General features: G+C 36.7%; 1 protein-coding gene across 1 annotated transcript in view; it reads left to right on the forward strand.

Annotated features, from left to right (window-relative positions):
- Positions 1 to 20,071, forward strand: part of LOC109059302 (retinoic acid receptor RXR-alpha-A-like) — a 141,176-nt gene that overhangs the window by 103,875 nt on the left and 17,230 nt on the right. Inside the window, exons 3-5 of the mRNA XM_042778858.1 lie at positions 3,057 to 3,295; positions 17,210 to 17,352; positions 18,371 to 18,558. Of these exons, the coding sequence (XP_042634792.1) occupies positions 3,057 to 3,295; positions 17,210 to 17,352; positions 18,371 to 18,558 (570 nt within the window). The remainder of the gene's footprint in view (positions 1 to 3,056; positions 3,296 to 17,209; positions 17,353 to 18,370; positions 18,559 to 20,071) is intronic.

The raw sequence follows: 20,071 nt of genomic DNA on the forward strand, positions 1-20,071 counted from the left end.
CTGTGTTCCAGAAACTAGTTAGGTTTCTACAGAAGCATTAATTTAAGGCACTGTATTTGTGCTCCCAATGTATCGACTGTACCAAAAATTTAATTCACTATTTAATTTGAATTGAGTTGCTTTGTGTATAGGCCTATTTAGGCTTATTAGGTTATTGTTCTGCTATTTTTCTGTTAGTTAATCTCTGTTTCGCTATTAGTGTAGAGTGATTGAAATTGGTTATTAACAGAGGTGGAAAGAGTACAAAAATATTCTACTCAAGTAAAAGTACCATTACGTTAATGAAATTTTACTTAAGTACCAGTAAAAGTACCAGTCTAAAAATCTACTCAAGTAAAAGTAAAAAGTAGCTCATTTAAAATTTACTTAGAGTAAAAATTACTTAGTTACATTTTAACAGTGGGGAGGGAGGCAAAAATGGGATCAAGGGTGTCAAACACAGACAGTTTAGATGTAACCTTAATTAAACACACCTGATCCAGCTAATCTAATCATTTAGGGTTACTTGAAAACTACATGATATGTGTGCTGGAGCAGGGTTAGAACTAAACTGCCTGCAGGGCTACGGCCCTCCAGGAACTGAGTTTGACACCCCTGGGATAGGGCCTATTAATCTCAAACTAGTTGTTTATAATTAAAGGAATCAGTTTATTTAGAATAAGACATTTGGGCTGTTACCAGGAAAATCAGTATCAACAAACTCATCTTTTCAATGCAGAGGAAATGCAGAAGCTTCATTGGAAGTGGCATTTAGATGAATTTACACACTATTTAGTGCAGAACAAGAATGCATTTAACCTGCAGTTACAAATGCATGAATAATGTTTTGATATACAAGACATAAAATGTTGAATTCTCATTTGAAATTATAAGAAATTAATTATTTTGAAAAAAAAAAAAATCAAAAGATACTTTAAATGTGAAATTAAAATGGCCAGTATGTGTCAGCAAGTCACTGTTAATAAGTGAGTCATTGCGATTGAACCGAATCATTTAAACGGTTGATTCATTCAGGAATGAAACACAGTGTCATGTTGCTCAGAGACGCAAAACTGTGCTTTGGTGGCTGTGTTTGGAATTATTTTTTGTTGTAGAAATAGAGCAAAAACAGGCAATATGGTGTCTAAAACACAAGTCTCTTAATTTGTTTACTGAACTGTTGTAATATATATATATATATATATATATATATATATATATATTATATATATATATATATATATATATATAAATCTATATATATATATATATATATATATATATATCCTGTATATATATATATATATATATATATATATATATATATCTATATATATATATATATATATATATATATAAAAATCATGATGATTTTTGGAGGAAAAGACGGCATTCTTTTTGTGATTTTGATTTACTATATGAAATGATATATGTAAATTTTCTGCCCCTATATCTTCAATTTTGAGATCATTCTAAATGCATTTTACAATTCTGAATCACACAGTGAAAGAGCGCACTATAAATGCGCGCTCACATCATTAAAACAACAATTATGATATTATCGCAGACGATATAGATCGCACACTCCGCACCACTGTCTTTTTGGCTAATTTGTGCAAAACCTCTTACTACGGTGCAATTATTTAGCTTACCTCTACATGCTTGCGAAGGGTTGATGTCTTGTCGAGATTTTATAAGCTGCTAGTTTGGTCTCCCTAGGCAAGCACAGCTTACACTGCATAATAAAGCATAAATATGGGCAGGGGTTCACTTCATTTCCTTCGAGTTCAGCTTCAGAATATGACGGGGTTTCGTTTTTCAGCGGTGTCTGCACCACTAACACCTGTTTTGTCCGTCTGCATCTTTCTTGTGATTTTAGCGGCAGTTTGCCCTCCTGCCCATTATATACTGACGTAGTTTCCAGGGAGCGTTTTTTTTTTTTTTTTTTAATTTTTACTCAGTAATTAAATGTGTTTTAAAATGTAGCGAAGTACAATACTTCAAACAAAATATACTTAAGTAAAAGTAAAAGTACAGATTTAAAAAATTACTTTAAAAAGTAGAAGTACACAAAAAAGCTACTCAATTACAGTAACGCGAGTAAATGTAATTCCTTACTTTCCACCTCTGGTTATTAATAAGGTTCTATGATTGCTATTATGTTGCTTTAATAGGTGGTTGTTTATTTAGGCAGTATACAAAGAGGCAGCTCACTAGATTACATATTATGGCAATGGCATATTAACGTATTTTGTATGGCCCTGAAATTAAATAATTAATGTGAACTTCAGAAAAGTTTGTTGTAAATATTTAAAATCACAGCCAAAATACCTTAGAAAAATAAGAAATATTAAATCCTAAATGGTTAAGTCTCTCTCTGTGCTGATTTGCCCAGTAAAAATAGCTAAAATCAATTCAAATGTATTTTTATTGTGATTTTCACAATATAGATAGCTCCAAATCAGCTTTGCAGTAAATATTAAAGGTGTATTACAAACCTCAAGTGAGGAAAAAAACTAAAACAGCTAGTCTGTGGCAAGGATTTTTTTTTTTTATAGCCTAAGTATTAGAGTATCATAAATAGCATCTCCTTATACTTGAAACAGATCTTTTATGCCATCTTCAGAAGCTCAGTTTTGCCATGAGCAGAAAATAATAATGCTTCTAATTATATTAATTTATGGCAAATGATTCACAATCCGCAAATTGGTGACTTCTGCGCTAGATGATAAAGAAGGGCAGTGCACTCATGTGACTGTCTGTCTTTTGTTACTTTCTCAGAATAATCATGCAATGTCAGGTTCAGCAAGTGGGTGAAAAGTTCCCAACAGAGCTTTCTCTCTCTCTCTCTCTCTCTCTCTCTCTCTCTCTCTCTCTCTCTCTCTCTCTCTCTCTCTCTCTCTCTCTCTCTCTCTCTCTTTCTGTCTATCTGTTGTATAGGATTTTAGCTGCCTGTTTTACCTCTTAATACTTGGAAAGAGGAAATTATCTCTTCTCTAACATTTTTTTGGCAAATAGCTGTAGACTAAAGCTATGGTAAATGTTCTAACCACTTCCTTCCATTTTCCTCCCCACAGACTCCTCCGGACATATGACGTCCTCTCCTCTCAGCTCTCCCACGTCCCACCGGGGGATGCACCCGTCACTGCTGAGCCCGACTTCTTTAGGCCCCTCAGGGTCTCTGCACTCTCCCATCAGCACTCTAAGCTCACCCATGAATGGCCTGGGCTCTCCCTTCTCTGTCATCAGCTCACCCATGGGGCCACATTCCATGGCGTCCCCCGGGATGGGCTATGGCCCCAGCATCAGCCCACAGGTAGGGCCACAATCCGAGACCCTCCTTCGAAGCTGTATTTAAAAAGAAGCGCTCACATTCAGAAGTCGTATTTGTGCTTCATAATTAAACATAATTTTAAATTAAAAATATAAATAAAATTAGTTGAGCTATTATGAATAAACATGAATTAACAAAAAAATAACCTAAATACTTTTATCTAGGGATGTAACGATTAACTGCGAGCTGGTTGAAAATCGATTTAAATATGTGACTATTCAAATCGGTTTAGATGCTAAACAAATTGCAAATCATTTAGGTGTAGGAGTTTATATGAATGTATGTCTGAGGGGAACTTACTGTCTTTAGAAAAGTTTAGATGGTATTTTTCTTTTCATCTTGCCTCTGTATAATGCATATTAAACTTCATTAAACTTCAAGTGCAGCGCTGCTTCGTTTACAGCAGAAACCAAGGAAACGCTTTAAGCGCCACCTGCTGGCAGAGTACAGCATTTTGTCCAAGCAATGATAAAAGGACACATTTTTAAAAATAAAAATCGTGAATCGAATCGTGAAATCAAATTCGTGAATCGAATCGAATCGTGAGTTGAGTGAATCGTTACATCCCTACTTTTATCAGAGATTTCCCACCAAAACGTTAAATAATCCATCAACTCAGGACAGAAAACATTGTTGAATGATTTCGTGGAGTCTTTAAACTTGCTGTTATTTGGTTGTCAGAGTCCACCCAGCAATCCAAACGTCAAATATATTGGTTTAATACATTAGTTTCTATCTTAGACAGTTTTCAGTGAGTCACTCACATCTGTATCTGAGGCTTCATTTTTCTGGACTGTACAAATGCTGAAATTTTGAGCGCAGGTTTGGTTATTGCATTGACAAATAGTAGTGAGAGGAGCCTAGATACACCAGTTTTATCTTCACGCAGGGAGCCAGTCATGGGGTCTGATGGAAGGTGATTTGACTCAGACGGCATTTGTCACTTATGTTTAGCACTTGGCTGACTGGCTGTTTTCAGGCCCAGTCGGTTGGAATGGGGTTGCTACTCAGTTCATGACCCCTTTAAATACAGAGGGACCGAGAAATCAAATTACCCTTGATATTTTGACATATAACAGGTCAATGTACTGTCAATGTTACATCCTGTAAGTTTCAAAACTTTCTTGTTAGTTTAAAAACAGCTTTTTTTTTAAACCAAGGGCTGTTACGTCATGCTGCGAATCAATTTTCCTTTCAGGTCAGAAGCGGCACGAATGCTTGGAGTATGTCAGAAATAGAGCGGGATATCAGTTTACTTTCAGGGATTTGTTGTGTCAGTCGTGCTGCATCCAGTGTAGACAGAATCACCGATTATAATGGGATTTGTTGTCTATAGTCACATTGCGCCACTCATATCCAGTGTAAACACGGGGTAACATTAGCAAAGAGCTCCAGATCGCATCAGTGAAACACTGTTTGTTTGTTTGTTTGTTTGTTTGCTTTACTTTGCTATGGAATACTGTTTCATTTTTAAACAAGACAGTATGATGCAGGCTTTTCAGAGAGACTGAAAGTAAACAATGATTTAGTTCTGAGTCTGACTCAAGTGGATCCAACAGTAATGTCGCAACACAAAAGTGTGAGTAAACATGTTTTTACCACTACTGCACTGTCTGTTCCAGAACGTTTGATATATACGAAGTATTTCTACCTTTTTAACCAAATGACCCGTGCTGTTTTCAGAGTACGTCACAGCAGCGTCCATCTGTTATTTAAATAAGCAAAACTGTTAGCCAATCATAGCATTGGGCATTTACTTGCAAGTCTATAAAAACAAACCGTTCTGCATAGAGGCTCAAAACCAGGATGGAAAATAGCCTATTACTTATAAATTACGATGATTTTTGATGTAAAATCACACTAACATTTTAAGTGAACTTCAGTAAATACTTTCAGTTTAATTTATTTATATAGCACATTTAATAACGACAGAGCTGACCAAAGTGCTGCACAGAGAAATAGAATTAAACTAATATAAAAAAAAAAAGATATAAAAGAAAATACAAGTTATAATAAAAATGCAGATCACGACCACTTTAACCTGGACCAGGCACCCCACTGACACCAACCGCCCAGCAACACACTATGCAAATCCACAACATGCAACATAAACAAGGCAAGGCATTCATCATTTTGATCACTAAATATTTGTTTTGGAGGTTTAACATTGGCAAATGCAACCACTTGCACTTTTTGTGCATCATTTTTACATTGGAGTCCTTAAAGTTAGCCAACAACGGGCAAGAAAGTTTTATTCACTTATTTATTTTTTACTTTCATAAAGACCAAATGTATGTAAATTAAGAACCATTAAGAATAAAAAAAAAAAAAAAAAAAAAAAAACAATTTTCACTAAATTAAGCCCTTAATTTATTTGTGTATTAAGTCACTTATTTATATATTAATTTCTGTAGTTATTACTTTATTTGTTTCCTTTTTATTATTATACTTTCTGTTTCCGTGGCACATAAATGCTTAAGTGCTCTTGTTAAAATCTCATATATTTTTGTTTGTACATATATATGTTGTAATATGCCAGTACCTCAGGGGTTTGTCTCGGATTTCAAGTGTTGTACTGCCCGTGTCATGGCACCTACTGAGTATAAAACAATAGGTTTTTGTTTTTTGTCTGGTTTAGTGTGTCTGTGTTTAGTCTGTGTACAGTTTCACATAACAGCATCCACCTCTCTAAAACAGCATTCAGCTGGAATGCATTTACAATGCTCATTTGTTTGAGTAGGACTGTGGATTTAATGGATATCTCGGTTTTCTTTTGAAATGTTCGGATTGGCCACACTAGGGAAGGTTGGTTTTTACAGAGTTGACCTACAGTGATAGATGCAGTGACTCAGTCTTGCACATACAGGTACAAATGCTCTCAGCCGCCTGTAGACCTCAGTCCCACCCATGGGTGATTTTTAGGGGGGCTTCAGAACCCCCCACACCCCCAAATTTCTACTCCGCTAAATTTGCAGTTAGCTCCATAAACTGTACATGAATTCATGATTAGCTCAGTCCTCTTTAAATTTCATATGAAAACAGCGGCAGTCTTCGGCTCCTCCCCGGTGGTGCAGAGCGAGAAACAGAGGACAAGGTGTGTGTTTATCGATAGATTGTTTATCGCTATAATATCTTTTGTCATAAAAACAGTTCACACTTTTCACTGTGTTTTTACTGTGTTCACCCCTCATCACACCACAGCGGTTTCCTCCAGTGAAAATGTAACGTTAGCCCTTAACACGTATGAATGCATACTTTATAAAATGTTGCTATTTTCATTTGAAAATTGAACTTTCAATATAAAACATATTACAGTGCATGTGGCATTAACTACCATACAGTCATGCACAGAAAGGATTGAAGACAGAAACCGAGAGTATTTGAGCATAGGAAGAGGTTTGTACTAGAAATGCAAACAGTAAAATTGCCTAAAAAGCTAAATGGTTTCTAATGGTTCAGTGTGTACTGTACTGAAGAACTGGAAGTTGTTCCTGGAAGGTCATTATCTGTGCTGAGGAAACTATTTTTAAACTTTTCATGCTACTGTTATTTTAAAGTATAGTCAAACTATACTTTTGGAAAAGTAGTTAGGTATACTACAATCCACTAATGAGAAGTGATAACTACATAAAAGCTAATATTTTTATGTATGTTTGTATTGTGTGTGCACATCTATGTATGTTATTAAAGTTTATGTTAATGAAACTTATAGTTAATGAAAATGAATGATTATATCTTAATATTAGTGCACAAAAAGTTTATTTTTTTCTTCTTTTATATTTGTGTGTAGTCATATTACACTTGGTGTAAACATCTTAAAGCTACAGCCACAGTCTGTGTTTTTTTTTGGTTTGGAGATGCAGCCGTTGTGGTCCTGGATGCAGGTTTGGCTGTCATCTAGTATGGAAGAGCTGTCATCTCGCCTTCACTGTCATCCTGTGATTCATTAAATAAAAACAAGCAATTAATCCAACCAACCACACGTTACCACCCCACACTCCATTCCATACCACATGACCCAACCAACCCACCCACGTGAACAGATAAATACTGGATTATTGAACAATTTGGGCTGCAATAAGTCAAAAAATGAAGTGTATTGAGAGTGATGCACCTACCTTAGTTGTCTGCTCTGTCCTTTTTATGTTTACTTTGTTTATTGTTTTATATAGTTTTTTTCACAGCAGTTATTATGAGTTATTAGTCTGATAAGTATAGCTTAACTTGCATTTAACCTGGAATATTCCTTTAAGGCCTGATTATATGAATTTGCTGCATACAGTAACATATGCAGCCAGTAGTTAACTTTGAGACCATATGGAGAAAAAAAAGTGCCCACGAGTTCTGACAAACCAAGCACCCCTTCAGGCAAGTATTTGCTCAGCTCTGTGAAGTCTGTGGGGGGAGCAGAATAGAATACAAACTCTGGCCTTGGCTGAGATGCTTTCACAGGGCCTCTAATGAGGAAAATATGTCTCTTTTGTTATTTCGCATTCAGATGTGATCCCAAGGTTTGTGGGAAGAGGGTAGAGAGAAAACAAAAATATAAAAAGCAACCGATCACATTTCAAGTTACAGTTTTATTCACTTTCATACTTTGTCTGTTAACTCCTTCAGTGCCAGTGTGAAAAAATTAAGCAAAAATCACTGCCTTGATGCTCGGATGCTGTGGATGGTTACCGTTGCATTGCTATGCTGTTGACAAATTGTTTGGGGTGGTTTAAACATTAGCATTTTATGTGGTTGCAGGTGTTCTAATTGGCTGCTAGCATGTTTTGGGAGGTTTGTTTTGTGGTTGTTTGCTGGCCAAAATTAAGAGTCTCATCTAATTTTACAAATAAGGTCTCTGTGATACTCTCTTTTGTTTTTCTATTTTTGTTTAGTGGCATTGAGTTTTAGTTTTCTTTAGATCTGTAGATTTTACCTGTCTCATTGTTTTATTTTGTTTTATTGTCATATTTTAATTTACAGTACAGCTCAGTCTCTAAAACAATTAGCCCCTATTAAAGAAAGTTCAAGCAAAGCATATGACAAATGGAACAAACATCATCTTGGAGACTGTCGCTATTAGACTTTGTGCGCCAAAGTGTGTGCTAGCAAAGAAAGACAGCGAAAACAAGAAACAGCTGCTCCCTTGAAACTTATAACCCAAACCTGGGTGCACAATGGCACATCCTTTCTAACTTTTAGACTACTGTTGAGAAAAGAACAAGTGAACTGCTCTTAAGGGTTAAGCACACTGAGAGTGTGTGATTTGAGGAGAGAGCACTTTTAATAACAGTTGTTTCAAATGTTCTCAAAGGAGCTCAGCTTGCAGGGGTTTTCCAAAGAGGCAGAAAGGGGGATTTGGATGTTGTGTACAAAATAATTGTTTGCTGAGTGTGGAAAGATACTCAATGCACATTTACTTTTACTATAGCAAAAAACTCTCTCTTCTCGTCTTTTCTTACTTTCTACCTCTATCTGTGTCCTCAGATGATGTGAAGAACCCATGCAGTAGGAGCTGCAGATTTCGCCAGTTAATTGCTTCCTTGCAACCTTGAAACACAAAAGACCTCAAACACAAAATTGTTTATTTTTCAAGTAAAACCTTGAAATTAGTGGAGGCATTATCTTGTGAGCTCAAGGACAGCTTCTTTCGTTTTGTTTGCTCTGAATGCTTGTGTCTTACACTTGTGAAGGTGGTTTATCACCAGGTCCAGCCTGAAAGTTTACATTTTTTTTAAGCCCATTTTCTCTTTTAATTTTATTTTATTTTATTTATTTTATTTTATTTTATTTTATTTTATTTTATTTTATTTTATTTTATTTTATTTTATTTTATTTTATTTTATTTTATTTTATTTTATTTTATTTTATTTTATTTATTTTATTTTATTTTATTTTATTTTATTTTATTTTATTATTTTATGCACAGTGTCTGTGCATTCACTTGTGTTTTTATTAATCAGCATTTACACATCTCCATGTTTCGTTATGGTTTTAACAATGCAGGCACTTGGCAATTGTTGCAAACACAGCGCTCCAGTGATGATTATCCACACTCGGAGATTAGGTCTGGATGCTGACAGCTGTTTCAGCTCTAGGCAATTATTCCACCATACAACATTTTTTCAGAGGATACGGCTCTACGGTTATAATCTGTCTTGGCCCAGCACAGTCCACCAAAGCACAGACATCATGCACAGCAGGAGCCAGACAGAACAGAGCGGCGGGTATCAGATCTGCCTCTTTTTGACTAACTTCACCCAGTGCTGGAGCTGCAGGAGGCTGCAGGATAGTGGTTGGCCACCATTGTTGTCTTGATTGCTGTGTAGATCATTTACATTTGGCCTTGGATGATGTAGCTTGCTTGGCTTTGACAGGAAGGAACAAACTCTCTGAACCAGATATGACCGATCAGTCTTATCCATACATATGGAAAAGTTTCTGGAGTGTTCATGTGTGTGCATCCATGTGCGCCTGTGTAAACATAACACATAAAAGACACTTAGCTGTCAGCAAAGGCCTCACAACCTGGTGGAATCAAAATAATGCATAGGTTAATTTTTATTCTTTTTTTTTTATGCATTTTTCAATTTTTCATTTTTAAAAAGAAAATGGTCTTTTTTGGATCAATTATTTTTGTTGTGTTTGCATTTTGCTATGGCTCTAATGGCTGTCAGGCTTCCAAAACTGTCTTAAGGTCCGCCTGAGTGATGCATGCTTGAGAGTTGAACACCCTGTCGAGAAGCATTTCACTGCAAGAACCCAAATGACACTGACACCCGCCTTTAGGGCTGATACAAAACAGGGCTAACTTACTGCCCCTGACAGCCGTATCCACAGGGACGGCTCCAAATGTGTCTCCCGCACCGCTACTGACAGCAGCCTCTATGAGGTCACACTCAGGGTGAGTAATGGGTGTGAAAGATCGGAGGTCAGATGTTGAGTGGGTTATCAGGCAGAGGGGATCGGCCCAGTGCCCTTATCAGCAAAGCTTTTCCATGTGATGATGTACACATCCCAGTCAAGCGTGGATTGGAGTTGGAGTTTGTTGTGACGACAGAGTGACGTAGCCACTGGGAATAAATATACAAACACTCATAATTAATTCAAAAACAAAACAAAAAAATTATAATTTATCACAAATGCAAAAACAAAACAAAAAAATTATAATTTATCACAATGCAAAGTCTTCAGATTTTGGTTTGCTTAAATAAGAATATATATAATAGATGGATAAACATGCATAATTAATGCAAAAACAAAACAAAAAAATAATAACCATACACAATTAATGTGATTAAAATAAAAACAAAACAAAAAAAATGATAATTTATCACAATTATTTGTATTACAGTCATTTATAATTATGACAGCCATACTGCTTTAATGTGCATGAGTTGTATATGTGTTAAGTAGAGTGATTTGTGTTTGTTATGGTTAATATTATGATTGTATATTATTATTAATTGAACATTAGTTTCTTTTACTCTATTTTACTGTGGTAAAATCACTGCAGTTTACAGCTTTGAAACCTTGATTTATATGTACAAGTCAAATGTACTCAACACAATTAAGTAGGCATCAGATGTTCAATATTTCTTTCATTTGAAGTCCACTCCACTCGAGTGCACTCCGGTTCGCCTCAGTGTGAAGTAGCTTCTGGTTTTGAGAGGTGAGCATGTGTTAAAGGTTGCTGCTGCAGGATTTGGTTTACCCTTTGAAGTGTCCTTGGGAGGGAAGTCTGTTTTTCGGCTTGGTAAGATCAGCTAAGCTCTTCTAAGGTTCCAGATTTATGCTCTTACTCTTTTTGTGTGATGTGCGTCGACTTTGCCTTGCCAGATCACCGCTCGTGTGTTTCATATCACATAAAATGTATCCGTTCGTGGGAGAATATATGACTCCTTAAGCACCATTCAAGTCTGAATCCTGAAACAAAAGCAGATTGATGTGACGAGAGTTTTGCAGACTGAACTTAGTGTCCATAGGGGAGAAACTTGAGCTTTTCACCAAGAAAGAAATGGACAAAACATCCTGCTAAACCATGCTAGATAACATCATGTCGATTGCAAATGTTTGAAAAGAAAAAAGCCATTCTTGCATGTTTTATGCCATCTTATTCATAGAAATGCACTAGACAGATGTTTTTGCCTGGGTTTGATTGTTTTGATGCAGCTGGATGTCTTGCACAGCAAGTGTTGCATTTATGCAGTCAAGTTAAAAACACTTGTACCCTTTAAATATCTGCATTCCAATTTGTTACTCAAATGAAAGAACAAACTGTGTGAACGGCCCCTGAGCTTATATCATTGTGAGTGACAGATTACTTGACTATTAAAATAGAGACAAAATTTCTGACAGCACAGCTCTTCTCTGTCTCTAGCTTATGCTTGACAGCCAAGTGTCAACATCTATAGCGTACTTGCACAAAGGCTGAATGGATACACAGTCTTGGCAAGATAAGTTGACAGGTATCTGATGCTTAGATCTGCCATGACTTCCCTTTGCTACCGAGTTTTTCAGGTCAAGGCTACTGTTCTTTCTCCTGAGTCAACACTCTCTGACCCTGTTATGTGTTTCACCACAGATATTCTCTCCCTCTCTCCCCCTCTCAGCTTTAGCACATATGATAAAATAAACCATGTCTATATGACTTTCTTAGACAATTTTTTCATTTTTTTTTTATCCAATTCACAAAACAACTCTTTCACTCTAAACCTATACAACTCACAAATTCAATTTTTTATTTTTTATTTTTTATCCAATTCACAAATCAGACCCATTCCATTTCTATTTTATTTGTTTGAAAGCATTTAGTTTTCCTTAAATATTCACTGGTTAATAGAAATATTTACTTTTTTAACGAACTGTTATCTAAATCTGACTCATATGAATTTCTTTTTCACTATTTTTTTTTTTTTTTTTTGGTTCCTTACTGACTCTGTGATCTATTCACAAATACAGTTTTTTTTTTTTTTTTTTTGACCCATTCCATTTTTATATGTTTATTTGTATTGTTTTTTTCCATAATTTTTTTCCTGAATTATCTGGTTTCATTTATAGTTTTAAAAGAGAAGATTATAAGTTTATTAAAACTTACTGACTTTTGAACTGTCTCTTTAAATATAAAAACCAATAATTGACTTTTGAACTGTCTCTTTAAATATTCGAACTCAATATCCAGTTTTGAAGCAGGCCTGTAGAATGATCTCTTGACCCCCCTATTAACAGTCACTTCGATGTGTGTGTGTGTGTGTTTGTGCATGTTGTGTCTTAACTTTTGGGATGCCCCCTCCTCTCTGTAGAGCTTAAGTGTCACAGCACGGCTGGCTGATCATGCTGTTCATACTCAGGGCACTTGTCTGACACCCTACTCCTCAAAGAAGCATGTGTGATCATGTATGGGAGGGAGGATTATTCTATTTACAGTCACAGAACTAGACCCTTTAATCCTTCTGTAACACACACACACATATACCCCTACACACAAATACAGCATTGAGAGGGAGTTTGGGCAGATTGAGTTGCATGTTGAAAATAGCCATACTCTGATAGAGTCCTCTGATAGTGCAGCTCTGCATCTGATGAGACAAACTACAGAGGTCCAGCAAAATAGACAAACAAAGGTATGAAGTGAAGAGAGAGTGTCATTTTAACAGCTGCTTTTGCATGTGAACTAACACATCATGTGTGCATGAGTCGAGTGTGAGAAAAATGATAAGAAAAATGAATTCATACAGTTGCACCACTTTTGCATGCAGTATTTCAACTTAAACCTGCATCTAACTGACAACCTGTGGTTTATTGTCATGGTCATTAAATGAAGCACTTGTCAAACACTTTTTTTTTTTTCTATGCAAAACTCTAAACACTAAAATCTATTTATATACTAGTTATAAATAGTTACTATATTATCTATTTACTAGTTATTTTTTTATAAACATTTTTCCTGAGAATCGAACCCATGACTTTGACTTTGCTAACTCCATGCTCTACTGTCTACTTCCCTTATTTGTTTTGTTTGATTATTTCATTTTATTTAATGTTAATTAATAAGATTATTTTAAGAAACATGTATTTTTTTTCTTGAAAGGTAGCATGATACTGTATAGATACAAGTAAAGTACACTAGTATATTTGTTGGTTCTAACAAATGGGGAATCATGCCATGCTGCTTTACTTTTGCAGAGATTTTATGGTCACATTTGCACCGTTAACTGATTTGCATAAATCCTTTAGTGAATCGGGCTCTTAATGCAGACAACAGGTACAAATATATGGCTCCATCAGCAGGCTCGATTCATTCTTAGTGAATTCTCCCCATGAGTATTTGTATGTGGGTAACATGAGCATGTTTCAGGTTCTCATCAGAGACACGCAGGCGGAAATTCATAACAAAAGGTGTTTTATTTCTCATAAACTGACAGCCTCAGAATAAAGTATGGCATGTGTAATTTACTGCCACCCATGCTTTCTCTTTGCTCACTCATCATTAACACCTCTCTCCATCAGAACGGGACGCACTGTTACGGCCCATGCAGCCTTGACTGCCTTCAGCATTTTCCAAGGACAATGACCATTTCTGACATCGTAAATCAAGCAGAGTGGAAGTACAGGGGCTTTTGTCCGCAGCCTGTTAGTTTTTTGACGGATGGAATTAATCATCACATTGAATGAAAGAGGAGCAGTTTTAACAGGTGTTAATCATGTTCTTGACACAGATTCATAAGCTTTGAGTGTTTTTGTTTCTTTAGATTGTTAATTTCGAGCAGTTGATCTGTTTGTTTCAGCAGTCAGTCTCTTTATTCAGGGCATGTTGTGGTCATCTGTGTAATGACATGGGCCGTGTCATAACTGTGTGTGTGTGTCCATGCATGAGTTTAAGGGGTGTGTGCAGGCACGTGTGAATACACGCACATGCTCTTAGGATGATGCAATCATGTACATGGATAAGGGTGATTAACTATTTTAAGTCTAACCACATGTGGTTGTTTCTTAAATCTGGACACTTTTATTTCTATTACTTTTATTGACAAAAAAACGTATTAGATTTTGATTTGATATGAAAACTACCATAGTATCTTACATCATCAACAAAAGGCAAAATGAGTGGAATCAGTTTACGAACCACAAACTGTATGAAATACCCTAATGTGGGTAAAAGTCCCATCTTTATTTTCAGTAATCAGTGGGATCAAATCACATATAAACAAAGCTGAAAAGTACACTCCAGAATTACACACAAATTCTTAAGATCAAAAGAAGATCCACTGATATGCTGTTAATGCCAGAATCCAGTATCCTTTAAATGTATTTTATTACTTCTCTGTGGAATACTTGATTCTGATTGGTCAGTCGTGACATTCCTCAATAAAAAAACGGTAAAAAGCTGCTAACACAGGCTCATCCGGGTAACTGAAGTCAGCACTACACACTTGCTAAGAAACTGTTCCACTTTATGGAAGCTTTGTGTTTGGTTAGCTAATAAAATATTAAAACTCAATTCAATGTTATGTGTACAATTGCTTAATTATGTCATCCTGGTATCGCAGACTCTCTCTGGCTTGTTACAAATGCAGCTGCTGCCATTTTGTGACGATTGATTGGTTCACTGTAATGGATTATAAGATAACTAACAAACTGGTGAGATTTTAAAAGAGTTTCATCTTAAAATCTTTCTTCTTCACGTCAGGGTCCTGGTCACCCTGTAGGGGGTTATTCTACAATAACAACCGACTGGATGTTCATTGTCCCTTACTTATTATATTGTACTTAAGTTCTTTTAGGAAATTATATTACTCAGCAAACACTTTTGAAGAATTTAACAGTCAAACCTGAATTTATTTTAAATAGCTTTAAATTGTTTATACTTTTTCAACTTGGAAGCTGGCATGGTGTTAAAATACCAACTTACCAACCCTACCACCCAACTTTTTATTATATGAAGGTTACGTTAAAACTAACTTTATTGTTGGAGCCAATAGCCTTGTGGTTAGTGTGCCAACATACAGCGCACCTGCAATCATGGCGACCCGAGTTCAATTCCCATCTCGAATTCCTTTGCTGGTCCTGCTCCCCTTCCTTCACCCAATGCTTTCCTGTCTGCTGTCTACTATCCTGTCTAAATAAAGGTATAAAAAGGCCCAGTACAAAAAAATAAAAAATAAAAAGCTAACTTTATCATGCCAACTTCATCAATTATGGTATTTTTAAAAAGTCTTTAATGTTGATTTTAATATATTTTGATCCTAAAACATGAATCATATTTTTTTAATGTGATATGATAACCTAAATAAAATTTAAATCATAAACTATTTCTGCATTGTGTGTGTGTGTGTGTGTGTGTGTGTGTGTGTGTGTGTGTGTGTGTGTGTGCGTGTGTGTAAATTTGACACAAACCCCTCAGTTGGGCAGTGATAAACTAAATTAGAACTTTACTAATAAACTAATAAAATGAATAAAGTTTACTTTTTAAAGATTATCATACTTTTTCCCAGGAGAAAGCTTGAGATGAAATTTGAAACTTTGTGTATTTGGGGAAAAAAAATATTTATTTGTGTGTATTTAAGATACTAGCTGAGAAAATGGCATTAGTATACAAATGTGTCTAACGTGTTATTTAAGAGATGTTGAAAATGTAATTTCCATTGCAGAATGCTCTAAAACACAGTATATGTTTTTGGTTGATGGAAATTACAATGTGGTGGCAGTTCAGTAGGGCAACAGTGGTCTGTCTGTGTCCAGTGTCCTCTGGCTACATGGCACTTCACAGAAGTCTAGCAAGTCTGCATGTCTCTTGCACTCACGTCAACACATAGCCGTGGTGTGAAGTGGGAAGTGACGATGCTCTTTTTGGTCTAAATGGGGTCTTTATCAGGCCCCTCTCACTAGTTTGACTGCTAACTGTGTTCTGAGAACACGACTTTGGAGGCTCTCACATGAGTGTTTCTGTCTCTTGGCCAAGAACGCCAGTCCAAGACCAAGTCTGTGTCGTGCTTTTAAGAGCCTTCCAACAAATCCGTTGCTGGTAAAGCATCTACTATAATATTAATAAAAGAGAAAAAAAGTCAAATGGATGCAAACATCACTGTTACCAATGCAGAGTGACTTTCTCACTCCACAAAGGCAGCATAGCGTCTGTTAGGGTTTTTTTTTTTTTTTTTTTTTTTTTTTTGAACAGCCTGTTGGACCCTTAGGCAGAGTGTCTACCCATCAACAACTTTCATTTGCTCAAAACCCTTGTGTTGCTGATATAATTAAAGCGTGTAATTGAATATGAACACGTGTGGAGTGAAATGAACAATGTGCCTGTTATTGTGATTGCTTCTTGCACAATTGTTGCGTCATCACCTGATAAATCACATGATAAATGTGCACAAACACATTGATTAATAAACATTTGTGATGACTTTAGATTTTTATTTTAGCTGTCATTTCCACAGAAATTTAAGTTTTAAAGTCTTTCTCATTCAAAATACACTTGTGAGAGCAAAAGAATGTCTGGATGAGGGCAGCCAGACACATTTTAGCTTGGAGAGAGAGAGAGAGAAACAGAACCACGTCTTTATTCCGCTGTCCAACTAAATATTTTATTGCCGCCATTCTAGCATAGAACATGTGCACTGCTGGTGCTGGATACGAAAAAATGAGGCTAGGGACACACTCAGCATCCGTTTCTAGTACTCCCATTCAGAGAAAGGAGAGAGAGCATAATCAAATGAGAGAACCTTGGTCTCGCGGCACAAAATCAATCTGAAATCTCAATGCTGGCCTGTTGGGTGAGTCTGGCCCCATTATGAAGAAATTGACAGAAAAGTCAGGGCCTTCTGGAACTCAGCTTTCTTTCACCCAGGCCCTTAGAGCTGATATGTTGACGTGTCTAAATGATGTGTGTTTGCTTATGTTTTGCAGCTGAACTCGCCCATGAACTCTGTCAGCAGCTCAGAAGATATCAAGCCTCCCCTTGGCATCAATGGTGTGATGAAGGTGCCATCCCAGCCCTTGGGCACCCCTCTCTCCCTCACCAAACACATCTGTGCCATCTGTGGCGACACCTCCCCACATACAAAAAAACACACTTACACATCAAAAACAATAGTATACCCAAAAATACAAAAAAGCTGGTTGGGGTGGGAGAAAAAAAGCTGGTTGGGGTGGGAGAAAAACAGCTTAAAAAGCAGTCTATGCTGGGTTTCTGGTTTCAGACAGTCTTCTAGCCCAGTCAGGTCTTTTATGGGGGGTTTTGGGCATTTCTCAGGTGGCGGCACGGCTAAACAAGCCAAATCAGGCTGGAAGAGCAGCTGAAACTGGCTAAGACCAGCTTAGGCTGGTTTATACGTGCAAACAGACAGTTCAGCTCCTAACAGACTTTTTTAGACCGTTGTTGCTCTGCAGGGCTGGTTGGAATTAAAAAAAAAAACTCAAATACCAGTCTCTGCTGGTTTTCTGGTCTTAGCTGGTCTTTTAGCCCGTTCAAAATTATAATTTGAGTGGTTTTAGAAGGGTTTTGGGCACTTTTTAACTGGTTGGTCAGCTAAACAAGCTAAATCAGGCTTAAACCATCTTAAACCAGCTAAGACCAGCTTAGGCTATATGTGCAAACACAAAATCGAGCCCCAAATGCAAACTGTTGTGCTAATGTTGCAATGCAGGGCTGGTTGGGATGGAAATAAGAGCTTCTAAACAGTCTAAGCTGGTTTTTTGGTCTTAGATGATTTTCTAGTCCAGTTAAGATGCTCTTTTGGGTGGTTTTAGAGGGATTTTGGGCACCTTTTAACTCGGCGGCTAGCTAAACAAGTTCAATCAGACTGGGAAATTAGCTAAGACAGGTTTATTTTTCAGCAGGGAAACAGTGCAGTATTTTGTAAGCAGCACAGAGACAGTGTTTACACTGTTTACACTACAAGAAGATACTTATAGTTGTCTTGCAATATTAAACTGGGATAGAAGAAGGTATTTTAACACACTTCAGCTGAAAGGTTGTAGATTCATATGCCACAAGCCCTGATCCATGAATTATTTCCATTGTAGACCTGAACAGAACTCCTTAGGCTTAGGTTTGCATTTGTTTTTTTCACCAGGTAAACACTATGGTGTGTACAGCTGCGAGGGGTGCAAGGGTTTCTTCAAGAGAACTGTGCGTAAGGACCTGACTTACACTTGTCGAGACAACAAGGACTGTATTATCGACAAACGCCAGCGCAACCGCTGCCAGTACTGCCGCTATCAGAAGTGTTTGGCCATGGGAATGAAAAGAGAAGGTACAGCACATAAAGTTGAGGATAGAAGATTTTTCTTTTTCCCTCTGAAATTTTATAGCGCTATTCACTTCACTAGCTCTCATTAAAATCAGTGACTTCCAAGATACTCTGTACTCAAGATTCCAGGTAGTGTACTCAGGAGATACTGAGAGAAAACAGGAAATGGTTCGTCGATGCAAGGTGGTATGTTTTTTTTTTTCTCAGATAGTTTTTTTGTCGCTAAATATAGAAGACCATCTTTTCTCCTAAATCATCACCTGAGGCAGAGTGAGATGAAAGAGAGGAAGAGGTGAGAGGTGGGTTATCACACTGAAGAAAAGGGGGCATTAGCACTTTTTGCGCGCTTGTCCCCAAAAAAAGGAGACGTGAAAGTGCTTTAGCATGCTAATAGAAGATTTTAGCACACAGCTGGTGGAATATTGATCTGAGAGACTATATTTTGCCCCTCCGTCAGAATAATTTTGGATTTATGAGAATTTTAGAATCATTCTGTCTGCACATACACATTGACTATTAACTATTATTTTAGTAATAACTGAACTTTAAAAAATCAAATAATTATTTGTTGCCAGACAAAAAAATTGTACAATAATTATATCAAATATAATAAAAACTATCTCAAAAAAAATCTCCTTAACAAAAAATAAAAAAAAAAACAAAATATATATATACATAAAGAGTGTTTGTATAGATTTTTGTTTAAATTTATTTACCATCAGTTATATGTATCAACTTATGATCAGTTTCAAATTCTTTTCATGCACAATACAGTTAATTTATGATATGTCCTCAAGCTTAAACATTTATAAAGATGTTTAAAACAACGCTAGCCTTTCTTTGCAAGCAGTCAGACTTGCTTGGCCTTATAAATGATTTATTGTGGCTATAGATTGCATAGCCAACGTCCAGTCTCCATCCCAAATCTCTAGCTCTTGTTTCATGTGGAAGATTAAATCCTCCCCTGTAGACGAAGAGAGAGCACTGCGATCATACATACATGACGTCTTGTTCTCACATCCACTGTCTGACCTAAGTGCAACCTTTCATCTCCCTTATTTATATCATCACGGCTTCTTTCAAGGATATGATCATTTGCTTGCGTCCGCCTGTTTCTGTATCCCATAAGCTCGCATTGTACCCCGAGGCACAGGAGAGCTGGGCCACGCTCGTCCCAAAAAGAGCTGAGCGAATCTGCAGAAAAACAGGATTAAATGAATTTATGCTCTCCTTCTCTCCAGGGGAAATAAAGCTAACGTGATTTCAGCCCCTCTCACCTTTCTCTGACTCCTGGCGAAGTATTTTACCCTTGGGCTGACCTCCAGACAGCACTTTCCGTAAAGCAGAACCCCCCCGGAACCTCTCCACCACCGCGAAACCTCTGAGATTCGCTGTTGAGGAAAATAGTGAAGGCTTAGGGAAAGGAGAACGTTTAGTGTTTGTGTGTTTTAATGTGCTGTGAATAGGAACTGGGTTTGAAGACTTTTGGATGAACTGTGCTCGGCACATACACACT

Source organism: Cyprinus carpio, chromosome A21, assembly GCF_018340385.1.
Source record: "Cyprinus carpio isolate SPL01 chromosome A21, ASM1834038v1, whole genome shotgun sequence".
NCBI lineage: Eukaryota > Metazoa > Chordata > Actinopteri > Cypriniformes > Cyprinidae > Cyprinus > Cyprinus carpio.